This window comes from Bos indicus x Bos taurus, chromosome 29, assembly GCF_003369695.1.
Source record: "Bos indicus x Bos taurus breed Angus x Brahman F1 hybrid chromosome 29, Bos_hybrid_MaternalHap_v2.0, whole genome shotgun sequence".
Taxonomy (NCBI): Eukaryota; Metazoa; Chordata; class Mammalia; order Artiodactyla; family Bovidae; genus Bos; species Bos indicus x Bos taurus.
The window spans coordinates 802,633-824,643 of record NC_040104.1 but is presented as its reverse complement, the minus strand read 5'-3'; the positions used below and the strand labels follow the sequence as shown (position 1 = coordinate 824,643).

Here is a 22,011-nt window from a genome sequence, read left to right as displayed (position 1 = left end):
CGTGGGTGTTGGGGTTGGAGTCTCTGTTGTAGTGGTGGTAGATGGTGGGCTTGGGGTCACAGTGGTTGTGGGAGTTGGGGTTGCGGTCCCTGTGGTTGTGGTTGTGGTGGGGGTGGTGGTCTCTGTGGTCGTGGGTGTTGGGGTTGGAGTCTCTGTTGTAGTGGTGGCAGATGGCGGGCTTGGGGTCACTGTGGTTGTGGGTGTTGGGGTTGGTGTCCCTGTAGTTGTGGTAGTGGTGGGGGTGGTGGTCTCTGTGGTTGTAGGTGTTGAGGTAGGGGTCCCAGTGGTGGTGGTACTGGTAGGGGTGGTGGTCCCTGTGGTTGTGGATGTTGGGGTTGGTGTCCCTGTAGTTGTGGTAGTGGTGGGGGTGGTGGTCTCTGTGGTCGTGGGTGTTGGGGTTAGAGTCTCTGTTGTAGTGGTGGCAGATGGCGGGCTTGGGGTCACTGTGGTTGTTGGTGTGGTGGTTGTTGTCTCTCTTGAGGTGGTGCTAGAGGTTGGCATCGGAGTCCCAGTTGAAGCTGTAGGGGTTGTTGTAGCTGGGGTCTCTGTAGTGGTAGGACTTGGAATCTCTGTTGAATGGGTGGTAGATGATGAACGGATAGTGGTTGTCGACGGTGTGGAGACACAGTTACGTGGAACAAAACAGCAGTAGACGTTGATCTCGTAGTTGAGGCAGGCAGGTGGGGTGGCTCCCCCTGGCTTCTGGTCCTGGTTTTTGCACACAAGCCCAACAGAGGTGTCACACACCACAGTTTGTTCAAGCTCTTGCAGAGGAGTGTTGGGAAACACGGTGGCTCTGCAGGAGATGTTGGCTACCCAGCCCTTCTTGCAGACGTTCTCAAGGGATTCAACATCTCCATCTGCTTCGGTATCGTTCGGGTTACCAGAATCCAGCCAGCCAGTCCATCTGCAGTCCGGCAGACACTGAGTGGTTGTGGGTGTTGGGGTTGGGGTCCCTGTGGTTGTGGTCGTGGTGGTGGTGGTGGTCGTGGTGGTGGTGGTGGTCTCTGTGGTTGTGGGTGTTGGAGTTGGGGTCACTGTGGTTGTTGTGGGGGTTGGGGTAATGGTTGGGGTGGTGGTTGGTGGGGTGGTGGTCAGTGGGGTGGTGGTTGGTGGGGTGGTGGTTTGTGGGCTGGTGGTTGGGGTAGTGGTGGGGGTGGTGGTCTCTGTGGTTGTGGGTGTTGGAGTTGGGGTCACTGTGGTTGTTTGTGGGGGTTGGGGTAATGGTTGGGGTGGTGGTTGGTGGGGTGGTGGTCAGTGGGGTGGTGGTTGGTGGGGTGGTGGTTTGTGGGCTGGTGGTTGGGGTAGTGGTGGGGGTGGTGGTCTCTGTGGTTGTGGGTGTTGGAGTTGGGGTCACTGTGGTTGTTGTGGGGTTGGGGTAATGGTTGGGGTGGTGGTTGGTGGGGTGGTGGTCAGTGGGGTGGTGGTTGGTGGGGTGGTGGTTTGTGGGCTGGTGGTTGGGGTAGTGGTGGGGGTGGTGGTCTCTGTGGTAGTGGGTGTTGGAGTTGGGGTCACTGTGGTTGTTGTGGGGGTTGGGGTAATGGTTGGGGTGGTGGTTGGTGGGGTGGTGGTCGGCAGGGTGGTGGTTTGTGGGGTAGTGGTGGGGGTGGTGGTCTCTGTGGTAGTGGGTGTTGGAGTTGGGGTCACTGTGGTTGTGGTAGTTGTGGGGGTGGTGGTCTCTGTGGTGGTGGGTCCTGGGGTTGGGGTCCCTGTGGTTGTTGTACTGGTGGGGGTGGTGGTCTCTGTGGTGGTGGTAATGGTGGGGGTGGTGGTCCCTGTGGTTGTGGGTGTTGCGGTTGGGGTCCCTGTGGTTGTGGTAGTGGTGGGGGTGGTGGTCTCTGTGGTTGTGGTGGGAGTGGTGGTCTCTGTGGAGATGGGTGTTGGGGTTGGAGTCTCTGTTGTGGTGGTAGATGGTGCACTTGGGGTCACTGTGGTGGTGGGTGTTCGGGTTGGGGTCCCTGTGGTTGTGGTGGTGGTGGGGGTGGTGGTCTCTGTGGTTGTGGTGGGGTGGTGGTCTCTGTGGTGGTGAGTGTTGGAGTTGGGGTCCCTGTGCTTGTGGTAGTGGTTGGGGTGGTGGTCTCTGTGGTCGTGGGTGTTGGGGGTAGGAGTCTCTGTTGTAGTTGTGGTAGATGGCGGGCTTGGGGTCACTGTGGTTGTTGGTGTGGTGGTTGTTGTCTCTCTTGAGGTGGTGCTAGAGGTTGGCATTGGAGTCCCAGTTGAAGCCTTGGAGAGTGTTGTAGCTGGGGTCTCTGTGGTGGTGGTAGCGGTGGGGGTGGTGGTCTCTGTGATGGTGGGTGCTGGGGTTGGGGTGGTAGATGATGGGCCTGGGGTCTCCGTAGTGGTCGTCGAAGGTGTGGAGACACAGTTACGTGGAACAAAACAGCAGTAGACGTTGATCTTGTAGTTGAGGCAGGCAGGCTGGGTGGCTCTCCCTGGCTTCTGGTCCTGGTTTTTGCACACAAGCCCAACAGAGGTGTTGCATACCACAGTTTGTTCAAGGTCTTGGAGGGGAGTGTTGGGAAACATGGCGGCTCTGCAGGAGATGTCGGCTACCCAGCCCGTCTCGCAGATGTTCTCAAGGGATTCAACGTCTCCGCCTGCTTCGGTATTGTTCGGTTTACCAGAATCCAGCCAGCCAGTCCATCTGCAGTCTGGCAGACATGGGGGTGATGTCACTGTGGTGACTGTAGTTGCAGTTGGGATAGTCGTTGGCAGGGTGGTGGTTTGTGGGGTGGTGGTTGAGACGGGGGTTGGGGTAGTGGTCGGCTGGGTGGTGGTTGGTGGGGTGGTGGTCGGTGGGGTGGTGGTCAGAGGAGTAGTGGTTGGTGGGGTGGTGGTTGGTGGGGTGGTGGTTTGTGGGGTGGTGGTCGGTGGGGTGGTGGTCAGTGGAGTAGTGGTCGGTGGGGTGGTGGTTTGTGGGCTGGTGGTTGGGGTAGTGATGGGGGTGGTGGTCAGTGGGGTGGTGGTTGGTGGAGTAGTGGTTGGTGGGGTGGTGGTTTGTGAGCTGGTGGTTGGGGTAGTGGTGGGGGTGGTGGTCAGTGGAGTAGTGGTTGGTAGGGTGGTGGTTTGCAGGGTGGTGGTTGGGATAGTGGTGGGGATGGTGGTCTCTGTGGTGGTGGGTGTTGTGGTTGGGGTCCCTGTGGTTGTGGTAGTGGTGGGGGCTGTGGTCTCTGTGATGGTGGCTGTTGGGGTTGGAGTCTCTGTTGAATGGGTGGTAGATGATGGGCCTGGGGTCTTGGTAGTGGTCGTCGAAGGTGTGGAGACACAGTTACGTGGAACAAAACAGCAGTAGACGTTGATCTCGTAGTTGAGGCAGGCAGGCTGGGTGGCTCCCACTGGCTTCTGGTCCTGGTTTTTACACACAAGCCCAACAGAGGTGTCACACACCACAGTTTGTTCAAGCTCTTGGAGGGGAGTGTTGGGAAACACGGTGGCTCTGCAGGAGATGTTGGCTACCCAGCCCGTCTTACAGACGTTCTCAAGGGATTCAACATCTCCACCTGCTTCGGTATCGTTCGGGTTACCAGAATCCAGCCAGCCAGTCCATCTGCAATCCGGCAGACATGGGGGTGATGTCACTGTGGTGACTGTAGTTGCAGTTGGGATAGTCGTTGGCAGGGTGGTGGTTGAGATGAGGGTTGGGGTAGTGGTTCGCTGGGTGGTGGTTGGTGGGGTGGTGGTCGGTGGGGTGGTGGTTTGTGGGGTGGTGGTCGGTGGGGTGGTGGTCAGTGGAGTAGTGGTCGGTGGGGGTGGTGGTTTGTGGGCTGGTGGTTGGGGTAGTGGTGGGGGTGGTGGTCAGTGGGGTGGTGGTCGGTGGAGTAGTGGTTGGTAGGGTGGTGGTTTGCGGGGTGGTGGTTGGGATAGTGGTGGGGGTGGTGGTCTCTGTGGTGGTGGGTGTTGCGGTTGGGGTCCCTGTGGTTGTGGTAGTGGTGGGGGTTGTGGTCTCTGTGATGGTGGGTGTTGGGGTTGGAGTCTCTATTGAATGGGTGGTAGACGATGGGCCTGGGGCCTTGGTAGTGGTCGTCGAAGGTGTGGAGGAGACACAGTTACGTGGAACAAAACAGCAGTAGACGTTGATCTCGTAGTTGAAGCAGGCAGGTGGGGTGGCTCTCCCTGGCTTCTGGTCCTGGTTTTTGCACACAAGCCCAACAGAGGTGTTGCATACCACAGTTTGTTCAAGGTCTTGGAGGGGAGTGTTGGGAAACATGGCGGCTCTGCAGGAGATGTTGGCTACCCAGCCTGTCTTGCAGACGTTCTCAAGGGATTCAACATCTCCACCTGCTTCGGTATCGTTCGGGTTACCAGAATCCAGCCAGCCAGTCCATCTGCAGTCCGGCAGACATGGGGGTGATGTCACTGTGGTGACTGTAGTTACAGTTGGGATAGTCGTTGGCAGGGTGGTGGTTGAGATGGGGGTTGGGGTAGTGGTCGGCTGGGTGGTGGTTGGTGGGGTGGTGGTCGGCAGGGTGGTGGTTTGTGGGGTAGTGGTTGGGGTAGTGGTGGGGGTGGTGGTCTCTGTGGTAGTGGGTGTTGGAGTTGGGGTCACTGTGGTTGTTGTGGGGGTTGGGGTAATGGTTGGGGTGGTGGTTGGCGGGGTGGTGGTCAGTGGGGTGGTGGTTGGTGGGGTGGTGGTTTGTGGGCTGGTGGTTGGGGTAGTGGTGGGGGTGGTGGTCTCTGTGGTAGTGGGTGTTGGAGTTGGGGTCACTGTGGTTGTTGTGGGGGTTGGGGTAATGGTTGGGGTGGTGGTCAGTGGGGTGGTGGTTGATGGGGTGGTGGTTTGTGGGCTGGTGGTTGGGGTAGTGGTGGGGGTGGTGGTCTCTGTGGTAGTGGGTGTTGGAGTTGGGGTCACTGTGGTTGTTGTGGGGGTTGGGGTAATTGTTGGGGTGGTGGTTGGTGGGGTGGTGGTCGGCAGGGTGGTGGTTTGTGGGCTGGTGGTTGGGGTAGTGGTGGGGGTGGTGGTCTCTGTGGTAGTGGGTGTTGGAGTTGGGGTCACTGTGGTTGTTGTGGGGGTTGGGGTAATGGTTGGGGTGGTGGTTGGTGGGGTGGTGGTCGGCAGGGTGGTGGTTTGTGGGCTGGTGGTTGGGGTAGTGGTGGGGGTGGTGGTCTCTGTGGTAGTCGGTGTTGGAGTTGGGGTCACTGTGGTTGTTGTGGGGGTTGGGGTAATGGTTGGGGTGGTGGTTGGCGGGGTGGTGGTCAGTGGGGTGGTGGTTGATGGGGTGGTGGTTTGTGGGCTGGTGGTTGGGGTAGTGGTGGGGGGTAGTGGTGGGGGTGGTGGTCTCTGTAGTAGTGGGTGTTGGAGTTGGGGTCACTGTGGTTGTTGTGGGGGTTGGGGTAATGGTTGGGGTGGTGGTTGGCGGGGTGGTGGTCAGTGGGGTGGTGGTTTGTGGGCTGGTGGTTGGGGTAGTGGTGGGGGTGGTGGTCTCTGTGGTAGTGGGTGTTGGAGTTGGGGTCACTGTGGTTGTTGTGGGGGTTGGGGTAATGGTTGGGGTGGTGGTTGGTGGGGTGGTGGTCGGCCAGGGTGGTGGTTTGTGGGGTAGTGGTTGGGATAGTGGTGGGGGTGGTGGTCTCTGTGGTAGTCGGTGTTGGAGTTGGGGTCACTGTGGTTGTTGTGGGGGTTGGGGGTAATGGTTGGGGTGGTGGTCGGTGGGGTGGTGGTCAATGGGGTGGTGGTTTGTGGGGGTAGTGGTTGGGGTAGTGGTCAGTGGGGGTGGTGGTCAGTGGAGTGGTGGTTGGTGGGGTGGTGGTCGGCAGGGTGGTGGTTTGTGGGGTAGTGGTTGGGGTAGTGGTCAGTGGGGTGGTGGTTGGTGGGGTGGTGGTCGGCGGGGGTGGTGGTTGGGGTGGTGGTTTGTGGGGTAGTGGTTGGGGTAGTGGTTGGGGTAGTGGTTGGGGGTGGTGGTTTGTGGGGTAGTGGTTGGGGTGGTGGTCGGCAGGGTGGTGGTCGGTGGAGTGGTGGTCAGTGGGGTGGTGGTCGGCGGGGTGGTGGTTGGGGTGGTGGTTTGTGGGTAGTGGTTGGGGTGGTGGTCGGCGGGGTGGTGGTCGGCGGGGTGGTGGTTTGTGGGGTAGTGGTTGGGGTGGTGGTTGGGGTAGTGGTCAGTGGGGTGGTGGTCGGCGGGGTGGTGGTTGGGGTGTGGTTTGTGGGGTAGTGGTTGGGGTAGTGGTTGGGGTAGTGGTCAGTGGGGTGGTGGTTGGTGGGGTAGTGGTTGGGGTAGTGGTTGGAGTAGTGGTCAGTGGGGTGGTGGTTGGTGGAGTGGTGGTTGGTGGGGTGGTGGTCAGCGGGGTGGTGGTTTGTGGGGTAGTGGTTGGGGTAGTGGTTGGGGTAGTGGTCAGTGGGGTGGTGGTTGGTGGGGTGGTGGTCAGTGGGGTGGTGGTCGGCGGGGTGGTGGTTGGGGTCGAGGTAGGACACTCATCCCTCTGCCGGCAGCAATAGACCCGTATCTTGTAGTCATAGCAGACCTCAAAAGGTCCGTTTCCAAACTGGTCTTCTTTTTTGCAAATGAACCCGAAGGAGACATTGCACTGAGCCTTCTGGCCCAGCGTCTCCCAGCTGAGGAAGGGCTCCACGGCCGCCCTGCACTCGATGTCCTGGGGGGCCCTGCAGGCTCCGTCGAATGTCTCTCGGTCCCCGCCGTCACTATTGGTACTGGGATGGTCATTGTTGATCCAGTCGGACCAGGAGCAGCAGGAAACTAGGCGAGCAAGACCGGCATTGGCCAGTCAGGTGGGGGCGTACCTTTCGGGAGGTCAACGGGCTCAGAGAACCCAGAGACCCTCATGACCAGCTGTCCCCATCACCACCAAAGGGCCCGGAGCAGGCTCAGAGACTTCAGGCTGAGCCTAAACTTCCACCTTCTACTTCTCCCCTCTTTCTGCAGCTAAAAACCTGAGACCCCCATGCCCCGCCAGTGACAGACCAGGCCTGAGGCACCAGCCTAGTGCCCCTTCCTCAGCTACCTTCAAATCCATAAGCCAAACAAATGAACGAGGAAGGGCCACCCAGCTCAGCCCAGAAGCCCGCTGGCGGGGCTCAGGCTGGACTCTTGACCAGTGTTTTCACCCAGAGCTGGTCAAGTCCCCTGCATGAGTCCCTGGGCTCAGCAAATCAGGAATCAGGTCACCAAAACAGACCACCCCCAGTCCCTGAGCCGGTGGTCCGGCCTCCCAGCCCAGCCCGCATCGGGGGTCTCGAGGGAGGCACGCTTTCTGCTGCTCCTCGCCCTGCATCACGGGACGAGCTGCTAACGTGACTTACCGGTCGTGGGTGAAGAGGAAGGTGACGCTGCGGTAAAACGTGGGGAGAGAGAAGGTCATTGTACAGGTTTGAGGTTTGTTAAATCTCTTCATTTTCACGTTTTGTTTCCCGGTGGCTGTTATACACCCGCGGCCTGTTCAGCACTAGCTACGACTCCAGCTGAGGGACCCAGGGCACTGGCGGCCTCCTCCAGCCCTGGCTCCTGCAGGTCCGTGTGGCCGTCACCCTGCTCTGGGCTTGGGGCTGTGGTTGAAATGTGGGAGGGGGCGGGGGACACGCCCCAAGCTGAGAGGCAGGTCATTACTTCCCGCCTGCCTAGAAGGGCCGTCCCTGCCGAGCTCAGGGGAAGGCAGGCCCCCTGCAGGGGAGGGGGCCTTACTTGTGCTGGGGGTCGGAGTGGTGCTGGTGGGGGTGGTCGTGGCGGAGGTGGTCGTGGTGGGGGTTGAGGTGGCGGAGGTGGTCGTGGTGGGGGTTGAGGGTGCTGAGGTGGACACACAGACGTTGAAGTATTTCTGCACCGTCCCGTTGGGGCCACAGAACTCCCAGTAGCAGAAGGAGCCGTCCTGTGTCATGTTGACGATCTTCCCTGCGGGAGGCCAATATCTACCCATCAGGGACAAGACAGAGGCTCCCCAGGCCCCTCAGCCCGTCCACACAGGGGAGACGGGTCCCCCACCACCAACCAGCAGCCAGCCAGCGCCCGCCAGGACCCCGCGCCCAGGACCCTCAGCGGTGCCCATCAGAACATAGAGGCTGCGTCACAGAAGGGGCTTCATTCCCCATCAGGAGAAACACAGATGTGTCAGGTGAGCCCTAAGAGCTGCTGCAAACCAGAGGCACCTCCGAGCTGACAGGGGCTCAGGGCAGCCACGCGGACCTTCAGGGGGGCCGGGGACGGAAGCACAGGAGGTTGCACCCAGCCAGGACCCAGGTGGGTCCAGGAGGAGCATCCGGCGGTGGGCAGCTTACCTTCATCAACCCGGCAGACAACTTTCGAGGACTTGGTACACACGCTGAAAAGCAAGCGTGAGGCTGCAGGCCCGAGGAGGCGCCGGCCTGTGCCCTCACCCGCCCCCCACACCCCACGACAGGCCTGCAGCCTCAGGGTGACGCTGCCTCAAAGGCCGGCTCGGGACCCCACCTGGGCTCCCAGTGTGGGCAGAGCAGGGACGAGGCGAGGTGCAGAGGCAACACGGGCCACGCCTCCCCCCCGCCGTGTGCGTGCGTGTGAGTGGGCGTGCATGTCTGTGTGTGTGCGCTGACCTCCCCGGGCCCCTGTGACGGGAGCTTAGGTACCAGGCGTGGCAGATGTGCCCTGCGGGCACGGACGTGCCCGGTGAGTAGTGAGTGTTGTCGATGTAGCAGCCGCACTGGTCCCTGGTGACACACGCCTTCAGCTCCTCGTCGTAGATCGGCCTGAGCTTAGGGCACCGGGGGTAGCAGCCTGGTGGGCACAGGGCGCTGGGCTTGGACCGGCGCAGAGGATGCACATCCACCCCGTCCACCTCACCCTGCCCACCCTCCCCGCCCCGCAGGCCCTCTTCTCCAGGACGCCCTCTGGGACAGCCAGGCCCCGCCCAGCCTCCTGGGGGGCATGGCCCCTGCGCCCTCCCCAGATGGTCCTCTAGTTCCCAGCTTTTCTCAGCTAGAGGCCTCCTCAGCCCCCACCTCATCCTGACCTGCTCTTTTCCCACGGCACCTTCGCTCCTGACTCAGAGGCCCCCTGACTTCCTGGTGTGCTAACCTGACCCCTTTCTGTCTCTCCCCTTGAGAGTGGGGTCTCAGCTCAGACTCCCAGCAGACTGTCTGATGAACAAACTGCAGCAGGGCGAGCTTGGCCTGCCTGGCACGCAGGGCAACACCCCACGGGGCCCCTCACCCTCCAGGTAGGACACGGAGATGTTGGAGTGGATGCCGTTGACGGTCCGACAGGTCTCGAAGCTGCGGTTCCCGCAAGGTTCGTAGTGCCACTCACACTCGTCGGGGGGGTTGTAGTAGTCGCAGAATATGGCTGGGGGTAGAGGTGCCGTCAGACTTGGGGAGGGCGGAGGCGGGGAGGGGACCACGGACACGCCCCTCCCCACTCAGCAGCTCCAGCCCCGCCCCGCGGGTGCCCGGGGGCCAGGGCAGGCCGGAGCTCACGGCACAGGTCGGGGGTCCTCCAGAACACGCAGGCGCCCTCCTTGGTGCACTCCTGGGCGTAAGAGGCCACGGCGGAGCAGAAGCACTCACAGTCCCCGCCGGCGTCGCAGGAGCAGGAGTCTTGGACGCAGGCTTCGTAGAAGGGCATGGGGTCCACCTGGGGAGGGGCGTCCATGTGCCAGGGTCCACGCTGCCCTGCCGGGGCCAGGCCCTCCCCTGTGCCCCGAGAAGCGCAGGGCCCCGAGGCTGGGACAGGGAAAGGTGACCCGGCACCACCCCCCAGGGGCCTGCCAGGGGGGTCCCACAGCGGTGCCCACCACACCCACCCCCCACTGCCGGGAGCAGACGGCTGTCTGGGCGCGCTGTGCCCTGGAAGGTATGGGAGAGCCTGGGGATCCAGCCACGTCTCTCAAAGTTAAGACTGGACCTCTGGTCATGTGTCCGGACACACAGGACGGAGCTCAGGGGTGACACTGCAGGGAGAGCCCCTGGCCCGTGGCCCCGCCCACAGGCCGACACGCCCCTCCCGCCTCGCGGTGGCTCCGCCCACACCCGCGCCCCGCCCACCTTGCTGTGGCAGAGCGCGAAAACCCGGCTTTTGATGATGCTGCACTGCTTCACCGACCAGGAGCGGCGGTGCAGGTTCACGGTGCAAGGGTCCGGGGTGGTCCTCACGTCCGGACAGGTGGAGGCCTCCTTCCAGCTGTTCCCGAAGTCCAGCTCACTGTCCACCACCATGCGGTCCCGCGTGGTGAAGTCGTTTTTGGACCGCTGGTCAAAGTTCCCGCACAGGCCACACACCGCACCCTGCAGAGACAAGCCGGACAGGGGGCTTTGCCCGGGGGCCTCGCGGGAGGGAGGGGGCTGGCCCTGGGCGTGCCTGGGCGGCCCGGGCAGGCAGGGAGCTGCGCACCTTATAGGAGGGGTCGAGCTTGATGAAGATGGTGGTCTTCCTGTCCCAGATGACGATGACCCCGATGCTGGCCTCCACCACCAGGTACTGACCCACATCCCGCGTGGTGTAGGCCACGTTGTGGCCCACGTCACGCTGGATCACCATGCAGTGTCTGTCCTCCAGCTTCAGCACCGTCCTCTGTGCCCAGGGGAGAGGCCCGTCACTGGCCTGGTCCAAGGGGTCCCCAGGGACCATGCACCCCCCGGGGAGGGGCAGCACTCACCCCAATGAAGATCTTGATGGCCTTGGAGCAGGTGACCCCAGTGGTACCGCAGGGCACATTCTCGGTGATGATACTGAAGGAACCCAGGGAGGTGTTCTGGCCGCAGTAGTCCTGGGGGCCCAGGGGCACGTGAGCCAGGCTGACCCAGCCACGGGGTGAGGGGCACCCCACCCCAGCTGGGCCCCACCCCAGCCCCTCCTCTGCTGAGAGGCGGCTTAACTATCCCCCACACACGCCCCTGGGCACCCCACACCCCTGACACCCGCGGGAGGTCGTGGAATGGGAGGGCCAAGGAAGGGCTCCCCTCTGACCCCAGACCCTGTCCGCTCAGAGCCTCCTCATTGGGCTGGGACAACCCAGGGCCAGCAGTTCAGGGACCACAGAACAGAGGCGGGCTCTGCCCGTGCCCTCGGCCTCACCTGAACGGCCACGTAGGAGCAGTGTCCGTCGAAGTCATAGTACTTCCCGTCGAAGGTGATGTAGTGGCCATTCCCGTAGATGGAACAGGTGCCATGGCACACAAACTGGGTGCACGCCCAGCGCCCTTTCTGGCAGGTGCTGGGGAGAGGGAGATGGGGGCTGGAGGGGCTGCAGGGGCCTGGGCTCCCCAGTCCTGCTTAGAGAGCAGCCTGGAGCCCTGCAGAAAACCCCCAGCAGCTCATACCTCCAAGCCCTCGTACCGCAGCCCCCATCAGGACCAGGGCCCTGCAGACCCCAGCCAGCCCCACGGAGGAGGCTGTGCCCCAGGGCAGGCTCCCGGCGGAGCGCTCAGGCGTCCTGCAGACCCCAGCCAGCCCCACGGAGGAGGCCGTGCCCCAGGGCAGGCTCCCGGCGGAGCGCTCAGGCGTCAGAGGCAGGGCCGGGCTCTCACCAGGTGTTGCAGTCGACCCTGATCTTGTCCCCGGGCTGGTACAGGTCATTATTGTGCACACACGGACACGCCTCCTCCACCACGCAGCCCCCCCGGCCGTCGTCCATCAGCCCCTCAGGGCACACGCAGCCACTAATGCACTCCATCTGGTACTGGGGGGTGGTTGGAGAGAGGGGTTCAAGGACCAGATGCCAGGCCCAGGATGGCCAGCCCCTCTTCTGACACTGCAGACACTCACTCGTGTCTCCCACCCCACCTTCCGATCCTCGACCCCGCGCCCTGGTCCAGCCTCCAGAGCCCCACCCTCAGGCTCCCTGTGGGGCTGGGAGGCAAGTGAGAACGGCCTGCCCGGGGCCCCTCCACGGTCCCTACAGGGGCCCGCGGGCAGCTACTCCCTCAAGGGATGAGAGGGCAGCAAAGCCCGAGCGTCCGAGGCCCAGGATCCGGAGCCTCAGGGCCACACAGGAGCCCCCCGCGCCCCCCGCCTCAGCGGCACCCCCAGAACGCACGTGGCCGGCAGCCAGCGTCTGGCAGCTGACGGGCCTGGGGCTCCGGGTGGCCAGTGCCGTTAGGTTGCTGCAGTCGACATGGATCTTCGGGGCCTCGCAGGCTGCGGGACGGAAGGGGCCGCTGAGCCCAGCTGAAGCTGGGTGGGGGCTCGGGCGGGCAAGGGAGAGTGTGGGGGGCGGGAGGCCACGCACGAGGTGGCGGCCACTTACCCTGGCCGATCAGCTTGACCTGTATGCAGCTCAGCCTCCCGTTCCGGCAGACGCTGAGAGGGAGAGGTGGGGTGAGCCAGGCCCAGCGGCTCTATGGGATGGGCGGGCAGGGGGTGGGCCCCCCGAGCAGACGGGGCGCACCCCTCCCCCACCCCAGGACACCCACCATCGCTCCTCCTGCCTCAGGACCACATCCCCTGCCTCCAGGTAGAGGCCGCGGTGGTAGCAGGAGCACTTGGCCAGGGGCACGCAGCGGCCCTTCTCGTCCAGAAACATGTGGTCAGGGCAGCCGCAGCCGTCCACGGGCGCGAAGCCCTGCAGGCAGTGGGTGTCGGACTCGGACAGCGAGCGGCAGGTCTGCCGGCAGGTGGTCAGGTTGTACAGGAAGACCTGAGACTTGGGGCAGGACTCCAGGTCCTTGTCTGCAGAGGGGAGGGGCCTGTGTGAGGTGGGGCAGCCCCAGCTCCTGCTCCCCAAAGGCCAGCCCCAAGCCCCGTGTCCAGCTGGGACACCCGTCCAGCCGAGGGGCCAGCAGAGCGGTCACCCCAGGCCCATCCCGGCCACACAGGGGCCACGTGCCCCACCTTCTGGGCTGAGGGGTTCCAAGCTCCTCCATGCAAGCAGATGCCCAGGCTGGTTTGCCACTGGCCCCTGCGATGTCACCCCCATCCCCTCCCCCCTCGACTGCCAGGGTGGGACGGCAGGGACCGGAAGGCCGGCCGGAGCCCGAGACTCACTGCAGACGTGCTCCCGCCAGCCCCACAGCATGACGCCCTTGGCGGCGCAGGCGCGGGCGTACGAGGACAGGGCCGCACACATGCAGTCCTCCGTGCTCTGGCAGTTGCACGTGTCATACTTGCACCTCTGGGGGGCAGACGGGCCGTGAGGTGGGAGCCGGCTGGGGAGCGTCACGCCCATGCAAGCACTCAGACACGCAGCCCGTACACGCGTGCACAAGCCCTCAGACACGCAGCCCGTACACGCGTGCACAAGCACTTGGACATGCAGCCCGTACACGCGTGCACAGCACTCAGACACGGAGCACATACACGCGTGCACAGCACTCAGACACGCAGCCTGTACACGCATGCACAGCACTCAGACACCCAGCCCGTACACGCGTGCACAAGCCCTCAGACACGCAGCCCATACCCGCGTGCACAGCACTCAGACATGCAGCCTGTACACGCGTGCACAAGCACTCAGACACCCAGCCCGTACACGCGTGCACAAGCCCTCAGACACGCAGCCCATACCCGCGTGCACAGCACTCAGACATGCAGCCTGTACACGCGTGCACAAGCACTCGGACACGCAGCCTGTACACGCGTGCACAGCACTCAGACACAGCACGTACACGCGTGCACACACACACCCTTCACCGCATGTGCACACTCACACAAGCAGCGATATACACGTGCTTGTGCACACACAGCAGCTTCCCACAGGAGGGGTGGGGCTTAGCCGGGGCGGGGGCCGCTGCGTGCCCACCCACCTTGTAATACTCGGCTGGGTCCACGGTGGAGTGGCACCTCTCAAACGGGGTCTTGGGCTTCTTCAGCAGGGAGCACCAGTGCTCGGCGTAGTTGGCTGTGGAGGGTTCAGCCCCCTCAGTGGGACGGCCGCTCTAGCACGTCCCTGCATCCCGCTTCCCCGTCACCCAGGCTGGAGCAGACATTGCCCCTCGGTGGACCAAAACAGGCCCCCCCCTTCAGGGCAGGTGCCCCTTGCCTCTTGCCAGCTCCCCAGACGTGACAGGCGGCCAGTGCGTGTGAGGGCGTCCAGTCGAGGCCACCACCCACGGATTAGCAGACCCTCTGCTGGGTCCCTCGGCCAGCTGCCACCGTGGGCCACCATAAGCCAGCCGCAAGGCAGAAGGCAGCAGGCAGCCAGCCGGCCACACCTCACCCACCCACCACGTCCCCCCAGGAACCCCGTCTGCCTGGGGCCGGGGCCCGGCGGCCAAGCCTCACCGCTCTCGATGCTGAGGGCGCAGGGGTCCTCCAGCCAGTCCAGCTTGTCATCGCAGCTTGACTGGGCCTTCCAGGTGTTGGCGAAGCCAGCGCCCGTGGCCTCCACCAGCCCCCCGGCCGTCCTGAAGTCGTCCCCTTCGAGGCCATTGAAGTTCCCGCAGAGGCCTGAGGGGCCGGGACAGGGTTGGGAAGGGCGGGGGCCGCAGAGGCCCGACGGCGGTCGCGAGGGGGAGCCGGGCGGGGCCACTCACCCTGCACTCGGCCCTGGGCCGCCTGGTCCAGCGACAGGAAGAGCTGCATGACCGGCACCAGCTGGATCTGCAGCTTGAGGCCGAAGGTCGTGGTCACCACGAGGTGGTAGGAGGACGGTTGAAAGATGGAGAAGCTCGCTGCAAGGGAGGGGCGTGAGGCCGGGCGTGAGGGTCGGTGAGGGGGGAGGCATGAGGGGCGGTGGCAGAGGGGTGAGGGGGGGCGTGAGGGGGGCGCATGAAGTGAGGTAAGGGGGGGCGTGAGGGGTGGTGGGGGGGGCGTGAGGGACGGTGGCAGAGGGGTGGGGGGGGCGTGAGGGGGTGCATGAGGGGCGGTGGGGGGCGTGAGGGGGGGTGTGAGGGGCGGTAAGGGGTGGGGGTCTGCCCATCCCCCATCTCCTCCTCCCTCCCCCGTCTCCCCCTCAAGTCGGCGCACCCGGAGCAGGACTCACCCGTCACGTGGGGCAGGTTCACCGTCTGCTCATTCAGCAGGACGCTGCCGTCCGACTTGAAGGCCACCACCTGCAGGCAAGGCCGAGGGGACAGGGCTGAGAAGGGCCGTGGCCGGGGGGCTGGGGGGGTGGGAGGCAGGAACACCCACGTTCTTCTTGTTGTCGGCCAGCAGCACCACCGTCTTCAGGCAGGTCTGCTTGTCCGTGAAGCCGCAGGGGGCCAGCTCGCCCAGGAGGGCGTAGGAGTCGTTCTGGGTCTGTGGGGTGGAGGTGAGGGCGCTGTAGTCACACGGCGGGTGGGGCAGGGGCCCAGCGCCCGCACGCCGCTGAGCGCCAGCCCACCTTGGTCAGCACGTAGTAGCAGTCCCCGTGGAAGGTGTACTTCCTCCCGTCGAAGGTGGAGATGTGCGCACCGCCCTCCAGGCTGCAGGTCCCGGGGCACTGCAGGTCCTGGCACACCCAGCGGCCAGCGTTGCAGACACTGTGAGGCAGAGGGCCCAGGGTCAGGCTCGACTGCCACTCCCAGTCCGCCGGGACCCCCGGGCCACCGGGACCCCCGGCCCACCTGGACCCCCCAGCCCACAGGGATCCACCGCCCGCCGGGACCCCCACCCGCCAGGACCCCCGCCCTGGCACCCACCACTGCTCGCAGTTGTTGGTGATCTCCTGGCCGGGCGTGTACAGGTGTCCGTGCAGCTTGCAGCCACACTGGCTCACGGGGATGCAGCCGCCGCCCGCGATGTCATCATACACAGTGCCTGCAACAGGACACGTTCCCCTCAGCCGCCCCGATCCTGCCGCTCCCAGGGCCACAGGTGCACCCAGCCTCCCACCCACAGACCCCTCTTTGGGGGCGCTGTGGACCCACACTGTGTCTGAGGGACCTGCCTCCAGACTCAGGGTCACGGGCCAGGCTGGAGAAGGACTGTCCAGGGGTGAGGAGCAGGAAGCTGACGCTGAGTGTGTGTGCGTGCGTGTGTGCGTGTGTGTGCACGCATGTGCGTGCGTGTGCGTGCGTGTGCACGCTTGTGTGGGGAGGGTCTCAGCCCTCATGCTCTTTCTCCCGCTTGTCCCCCATCCCGCCTCCCCACTCCCCGCCCGCGTCCTCACCTTCTGGGCAGAAGCAGCCGTCCATGCGGTGCTCTTCACACAGGTTGCTGACCTCCAGGTGTGAGCAGGTGTCCATGCAGGGTGAGCCGCTCTCCAGGTAGACCATGTTCCCAGGGCAGCTCTTGGCTGGACAAGCAAAGGCAGACCCCTGAGCCAAGGGGCGGGCGCGGCGGACACCATGAAGGGTCTGGTGCACACACGTGGCCCCCAGCCCTGGACACACCAGGCCGCCCTGCCCGGCACCCACAAAGACCAGCACGCTCCCTGGGTCAACCCCCGTGAGCCCCCTGCGTCCTCCCGCCGCTGTCCCGGCACGCCGCTTACGGCAGAACGCGTCGGTTCTCCAGTTCTCTGGGCGCCCGCCGGCGTGGGAGCACTGGCGGGAGAACTCGGCGATGGTGCTGCAGATGCAGGAGGCGTTCTGCGGGCAGTGGCAGCGGTCCTGCATGCAGGCCTGCACGTACAGCTCCACGGACACCAGGCCCTGGCAGCTCGCGAAGGCCGCGGCCGTCAGCAGCCGCTCGCACTCGGCGCGCTGGGGGGCGGTGCAGGAGGCGGGCATGGGTGGGGCTGCTCACGCCCCCAGCTCTCCCCACCCCCCAAAGCCCCCACCCGCACCGCGGCTGGGGACTCACGTGCTCGGAGCAGGACTCGGGGACCACCGTCTCCTCGGGGTCCTCGCACACCACGTCAGGCTTGTTCACCTTCTGCATGTTCCCAAACTCGACAGGACTGAAGCGTACACCTGGGGGGTCACGGCCTTCAGCAAGGCTGGAGGGCGCCAGGAGGCCGCCCGCACCCGCCCACTGAGGCCCCCAAGGAGGCACTCACCCTCGGAGAGGAACTCCGAGTATGTCTGCAGGCCGTTGTAGTCCCCGCAGAGGCCGCACGTGTGGTTCCGGAACTTACTGTCCAGCTCGAGCTGCCGGGGGAGGGGACAGGTGAGCAGGCCGCAGGGTCGCCCCCCCCCCACAGCCAAGTGGGGCTCAGAGCCTGGTCAGCTGTGGTGGGAGACCCGGGGGCAGTTCTGGCAGCCCTGAGGGCCCAGAGGGACCCTCACAGGGTGCCCCCCCGCTCCCCACGTGGCGCCCCAGCCCCCCGGCCCTCCCCGCAACGCACCATGACTGAGTCCTCCTGGTTCCACATGAGAGTGAGCCCAGCGCGGGAGTAGATCTTGGTGTAGGCGTCAGTCTTCTCGATGAGCAGCCCCGGGCTGTAGTGGGGCGTGCTGACCCTGGGGGTGGGCACGGGGGTCACGCTGGCCCATGCAGCTCCCCCTCGCAGAGGGGCCGAGGCTGTGGGCTTGGGTCGGGTGGCCGCTCTCTGGGGACACTTGAGCAGTGGCTGAGCCCCTGCCCACCTGCCTGGCCAGGTGGGGCCACACACGCCTGCCCAGGGCCCTCTCCACACCCCACCTCAGGCTCCATTCCTGGTAGGAATCCCCAGGAGCCCTGGGAGGAGGGCGGGCCAACTGGGAAAGCCTCACCCAGCCTCCGAGGGCAGGCCCTGTGCCCACCCCGCACCGCCTCTGGGGCCCTGTGCCCACCCCGACGCTGAGCCCGGGCTGTGGGAAACTAAACCCCGAGCAGCAGGGAAAGGGCAAAGCCTGCAGGTGGGGAACCGCTGGGCGGGAGTGCGCTCAGAGCCCCATTGTTCCCCAGACAATGCTGGACAACGTGGGGGAGGAACGGCCTCCTGCGGGCCCCACGTAACCCTAGCCCGCCGGGCCGCCAGGACGGCGAGCCCAGAGCCTGGTGGGCTCCCAGCAGAAAAGGTCGCAGAGACGCACGGGATAAATAAATCCCTTGAGCCCCCTCCCCAGCCCCGCACCCCTGGGAGTTCCTGCCAGGGCCTCATCAGCATTTGCTGAATGAATCGATGACCTGGACTCGGACCCCACACTCTGCTTCTGAGCCGTTGGCCAGAATAGACGCGGGCCGGGGGAGTGGGTCAGGCTGGGGGGCAGGGGCCGCAGCCCTGTCACCAGGACTCAGGAGGGGACGGGCCGGACCACTCACATGGCCCCGTTCAGCACGGTGAGCTGGCGGGTGAGGTAGATGGTGTCGTCCTTGACGGTCAGCAGGATATACTTGACCTGGGACGGGCCCCCACTGCTGCTGGGGCCGCGCTTCAGGTGCACGGCGAACTCCTTGTAGGCGTCGCGGCAGTCGGAGGCGAAGTTGTAGTCGCACAGCCCAGGGAAGTGGAAGACGTCGCCGTCGAAGGTCTTGTAGTGGAAATCGCCCCAGGAGCTGCACACGCTGTGGCCGTGGTTCCGGGTTCTGCCTTCTGGGGGCCGCGGGGGGAGGCGTGAGTGGCCTGGCCGCCTCCCTCAAGGACCCTCTGCTCCGGAGGCGCACGCCAGCTGCTCAGAGCCACTGGGGTCTTGGCCCAGGCCCTGGGGAGGTCGCCCTGCAGGGCCCTCTGCCGGCCCCCTGGTCACCCGCCCGCGCGGTCTCGGGCCCCCGCAAGGGCATCTGCAGCTGCCTCGCCCTCACGCCCGTACCCTGCGGGGGCCCCTACCCTGGCCGTTGCCACACTCTGTCCAGTGATGCCCCAGCCAGTGCCCCCTCCCCCAGCTCCAGCCTGCCCGCACTCAGCAGAGGGTGGTGCCAGACCCCTCAGAGGGGGCCCCCAGGTTCGCCCCCGCCCCCCCGGCCCCGGTGGCTCCGCTGGATGGAGAGCCCCCTGTCCTGCCCTCACACGGGCTTCTCTGGCTGAAGCCGCCCCCGAGCAGAGGCGCAAACAGCCGGCTCTGCAGAGGGGACCGTCTTGGTCTCGACCCTCCAAGGGCCCCTGACACCCAGGACTGGGGGCCTGGCCCCTTCTGGTGGGCCCCTGCCTCCCTCAGAGCCACAGGCAGCTGCCCGGCCCAGCGCGTCCACCTGGGACTGTCCCCTGGACACACTGGCCGGACCATCACCTTCAAAGGGACTCCCCCTTCCCTTCTCCTTTCCTCTCTGCACCCAGAGTCAGCAGGGGTGGGGCCACAAATGCCGGGCCAGGTCGCCCACCCCAAAGCCTGGGCCGAGGAAGACCCCCTCTCCTCCAGGCAGGACCATCTGCTCTGGGGATCCTGCAGCCTTCTCACCTCTCTGGAGCTCCGTGCCCCTGGCCCAGGTCAGAGCCAGGCAGAGGGCCGCCAGGTGGGCCAGCAGCAGCCCCATGGTGGCCAGAAGGAAGGCAGGGCAGAGCGCCCGGGGCAGGGGCCAGGCCTTATATGCCCCACAGAGCCGCCAGAGGGCGGGGAGGGCAGGAGGGTGCGGGACGGGTGGGGCGCCCCCCAGGTCATCAGGAAAACAGCTGTGGGGGCTCCGAGGGCCCGCTGGGGAAATATTGACTCAGGTTATCTGGGGTTTATCTTTTATTGCTCCGGTAGAGCTGGCCGTGCCCGGGATGCGGCACCATCTACCCAATGTGGCACCGTCTACCCGATTCCAGCACACACCCAAAGCGGACCTCCGTCCCTCCTGCTGCTGGGCCAGCCTGGGGCCAGGGGTCCTGCTGGAAGCTTGTCCCAGCAGACAGCGCGCTCCCCGCGTCCCCACCTCACCCATCCAGCACCCCCGGCACAGTGAGGTCCAGTGGGGGCCTCCCCAGGGGCCCGGATAGGCCAGTCTGTGGGGTGGGCGCCCCCTCCCACCTGGGGGCCTCCCAGAGGTCATCTGGGCCACAGCTACCCCACCGGGGCCCTGCTTTCCCTGAACCCTGCTGCCCGAGGCAGGGCAGGCGTGGGCTACTGGGGGCCCAGGGATCCCTCACTTCAGCACAGCTCCTTCCTGGAGCCTGCGAGCTCCGTGAGGGCCTGGCTCCAGCCCACTCGCTAATCCCTTCCCTCCCCCAGCCCGGCCCGCCTCTGGAATTACATGTAATTGGAACTTGGGGAGCCCAGCATCCTCTGGGACACAGGGCACCTGGCCCCAGGCCAAGAGTGGCCATCCCCCAGGGGAAGGGGCCAGGTCCGGGCAAGGAGGTGGCTCTCAGCCCAGCACAGGCCTGGCCCTGCCGCCTCCCAGGACAGTGGGGAGGACCAGAGCCGGGGGAGGTGGCCCACAGGTGCTCCCAGACCAGGCCTCCCACAGCAGAGGGTCCTGCCCCGGAGAGGAGCTGTGGCCTCAGGCGCATCCCAGACCCTCCAAGCTGAGCCCAGCGCATCTGGAAACGCCTCAGAAAGGGGCGTTTGGGCTGCACGGGCCCCGAACCTTAGCGACCTCTGGGCAGCCCCCGTTGCTGGTGGATAAACCGAGGTTGGGCCTCCCCTCCAAGCAGTCCGCCCGTCCTGAAAACAGTGCATCCTGGGTTCAGCTTTTGACTCTGGCCCACACGAGCGTGGACGACTGTTCAGATGAGGGGGAGATGCAGGCTCCAGCCTCACAGTCCCCGGTTTCAGGGTGAGCGGGAGGGGCTCATCTCAGCAGTTACTCTGGAAGAGGGGGCCACCTGGGGGGGCCGTGGGACCCCCTGAGTCCCTGAGCCCGGCACCCCCACAGAAGCCCCTCATGGGCCTTCCCTCTCCTGACACCCGATCCTCCCACGGCAGCGCCCAGGGCCACGAGCTCCCCCCAGCACAGGTGATGGCTCCCAGGGCCCCTGCAGGGCCAGGACATCAAGGGACGGGCACCCCAGAGTCTGAGAGGGTGACTGGGAGCCACAGTCCCCAGACCCAGCCCTCCTGAGGGTGAAGCCCCTCATCCACCCTCCCCAGACCTGGGGACACGCCTCCCCGCAGGCCCCAGGGACTCGCACAGCGCAGGGCTGGAAGCAGAAGGCCCAGGGATTAGGGAACCAGAGCGGCAGGGCCAGCGGGCAGGCCGTGCCGCTTTCCCGTGGGGCTGGCACGGCTGGCACTGAGCCCTGGGAAAACCCGAGGACGGGCCCGCCGTGGGCCCCAAGGGTAGTCATTTTCCCTGCCAGGCTCCCTCTGCTCTGGTGGGTTCAGGGATTCCTGGCCAGACACAGGGTGCCCAGCACAGCCTCTGGTCTGAGAAGGAAGGGCCCCCTGGGACTGAGGAGGTGGGGTCCCCCTTGCGTCTGAGCAGGTCAGCCCTGTGGACCCTCTGGGTGGGCAACAGGCTGCCCGAGGCCCCTGTGTCCGGCCCCCAGCCCTCTGGGCAGAGTCGCAGGTTGTGAGGCGGGCCCGTGAGCAGTGGCATCAGCCCCACTGGCTGGGGCGGGCATGGGGCGGGCTCCAGCCCCTGAGCAGGGCTGCGGACCCCCGGGTGCTTGGGTACATCCACCCGTCCATCACGCTGACTCGGGGACGCGGGAAGAGGCTCCCTCAGTGTGGCTGGAGCCCTGTCCCCGCCCCAGAGGGACCCCCACTCCTCTCAGTGAGAGGGCTGAGCAAACCACCCAGCGCTCCTCTCTGATGAAGCTGTGACACCCCAGGCCACCAGGACAGCACTCTGCCCAGCTGGGGCTGCGGGGGGCCTGAGTGCCCGCCCGCTGGGTGGACCCCTGCAGAGCAGATATGCCAGCAGCCTGGGCAGTCATGGCCCTCCTCCTATAGGCCCCACACCCAGCGGTGTTTACCCTGACAAGACACTGTTCCCGAGGACCGCATGGGTCACCGCTGACTGAGGGAGGGGCCCAGAGACGTCACAAAACACAGCCCAAGTCGGATAAGTCAGGTCCACAGACCCTGACTCATCAGGAAGGGAGGGGAGGGGGAGGGGAGGGGGGAGCAGAGGGGGAGGGGGAAGGGGGAGGGGAGGGGGAGGGGAAGGGGGAGGGGAGGGGGAGGGGAAGGGGGAGGGGAGGGGAGGGGGAAGGCGGAGGGGAGGGGGAGGGGGAAGGCGGAGGGGAGGGGAGGGGAAGGCGAGGAAGGGGAGGTCAGCGGCTCCCTCTGTATGTGTGGACCCTGCTCAGACCCTGGGCCCCGCCCCAGGCCCTCGGTTCTGGTCCAGCCTCCGTGGGCAGTTGGAGGGTGCACCCAGGGGAGCCCTCTGAACACCCCAGGGAGACCCCAGCCCCAGCCAGGCCCAGACGGAGTCCCTGGCAGTTAAGCGTCTGAAGACTCGGTGAGGGGCTGACAAAGCATCAGCTGTGCCCACCCCCTCCCCAAGTGCT

At 65.4% G+C, this 22,011-nt stretch overlaps 1 protein-coding gene across 1 annotated transcript in view; it reads right to left on the bottom strand.

Annotated features, from left to right (window-relative positions):
- Positions 1-19,109, bottom strand: part of MUC2 (mucin 2, oligomeric mucus/gel-forming) — a 28,366-nt gene extending 9,257 nt beyond the window's left edge. Inside the window, 35 exon segments of the mRNA XM_027532368.1 lie at positions 924-1,214; positions 1,374-1,754; positions 2,091-3,097; positions 3,777-4,778; positions 6,119-6,686; positions 7,250-7,276; positions 7,629-7,835; positions 8,219-8,262; positions 8,546-8,693; positions 9,129-9,260; positions 9,392-9,548; positions 9,959-10,198; positions 10,305-10,484; positions 10,570-10,680; positions 10,989-11,127; positions 11,441-11,514; positions 11,899-12,050; positions 12,160-12,212; positions 12,326-12,581; positions 12,897-13,023; positions 13,655-13,749; positions 14,133-14,297; positions 14,384-14,521; positions 14,833-14,902; positions 14,982-15,089; positions 15,175-15,313; positions 15,473-15,590; positions 15,943-16,068; positions 16,267-16,477; positions 16,578-16,687; positions 16,774-16,864; positions 17,062-17,176; positions 17,961-18,231; positions 18,611-18,635; positions 18,957-19,109. Of these exon segments, the coding sequence (XP_027388169.1) occupies positions 924-1,214; positions 1,374-1,754; positions 2,091-3,097; positions 3,777-4,778; positions 6,119-6,686; positions 7,250-7,276; positions 7,629-7,835; positions 8,219-8,262; positions 8,546-8,693; positions 9,129-9,260; positions 9,392-9,548; positions 9,959-10,198; positions 10,305-10,484; positions 10,570-10,680; positions 10,989-11,127; positions 11,441-11,514; positions 11,899-12,050; positions 12,160-12,212; positions 12,326-12,581; positions 12,897-13,023; positions 13,655-13,749; positions 14,133-14,297; positions 14,384-14,521; positions 14,833-14,902; positions 14,982-15,089; positions 15,175-15,313; positions 15,473-15,590; positions 15,943-16,068; positions 16,267-16,477; positions 16,578-16,687; positions 16,774-16,864; positions 17,062-17,176; positions 17,961-18,231; positions 18,611-18,635; positions 18,957-19,109 (7,231 nt within the window).
- Positions 19,110-22,011: the final 2,902 nt, after the last annotated feature.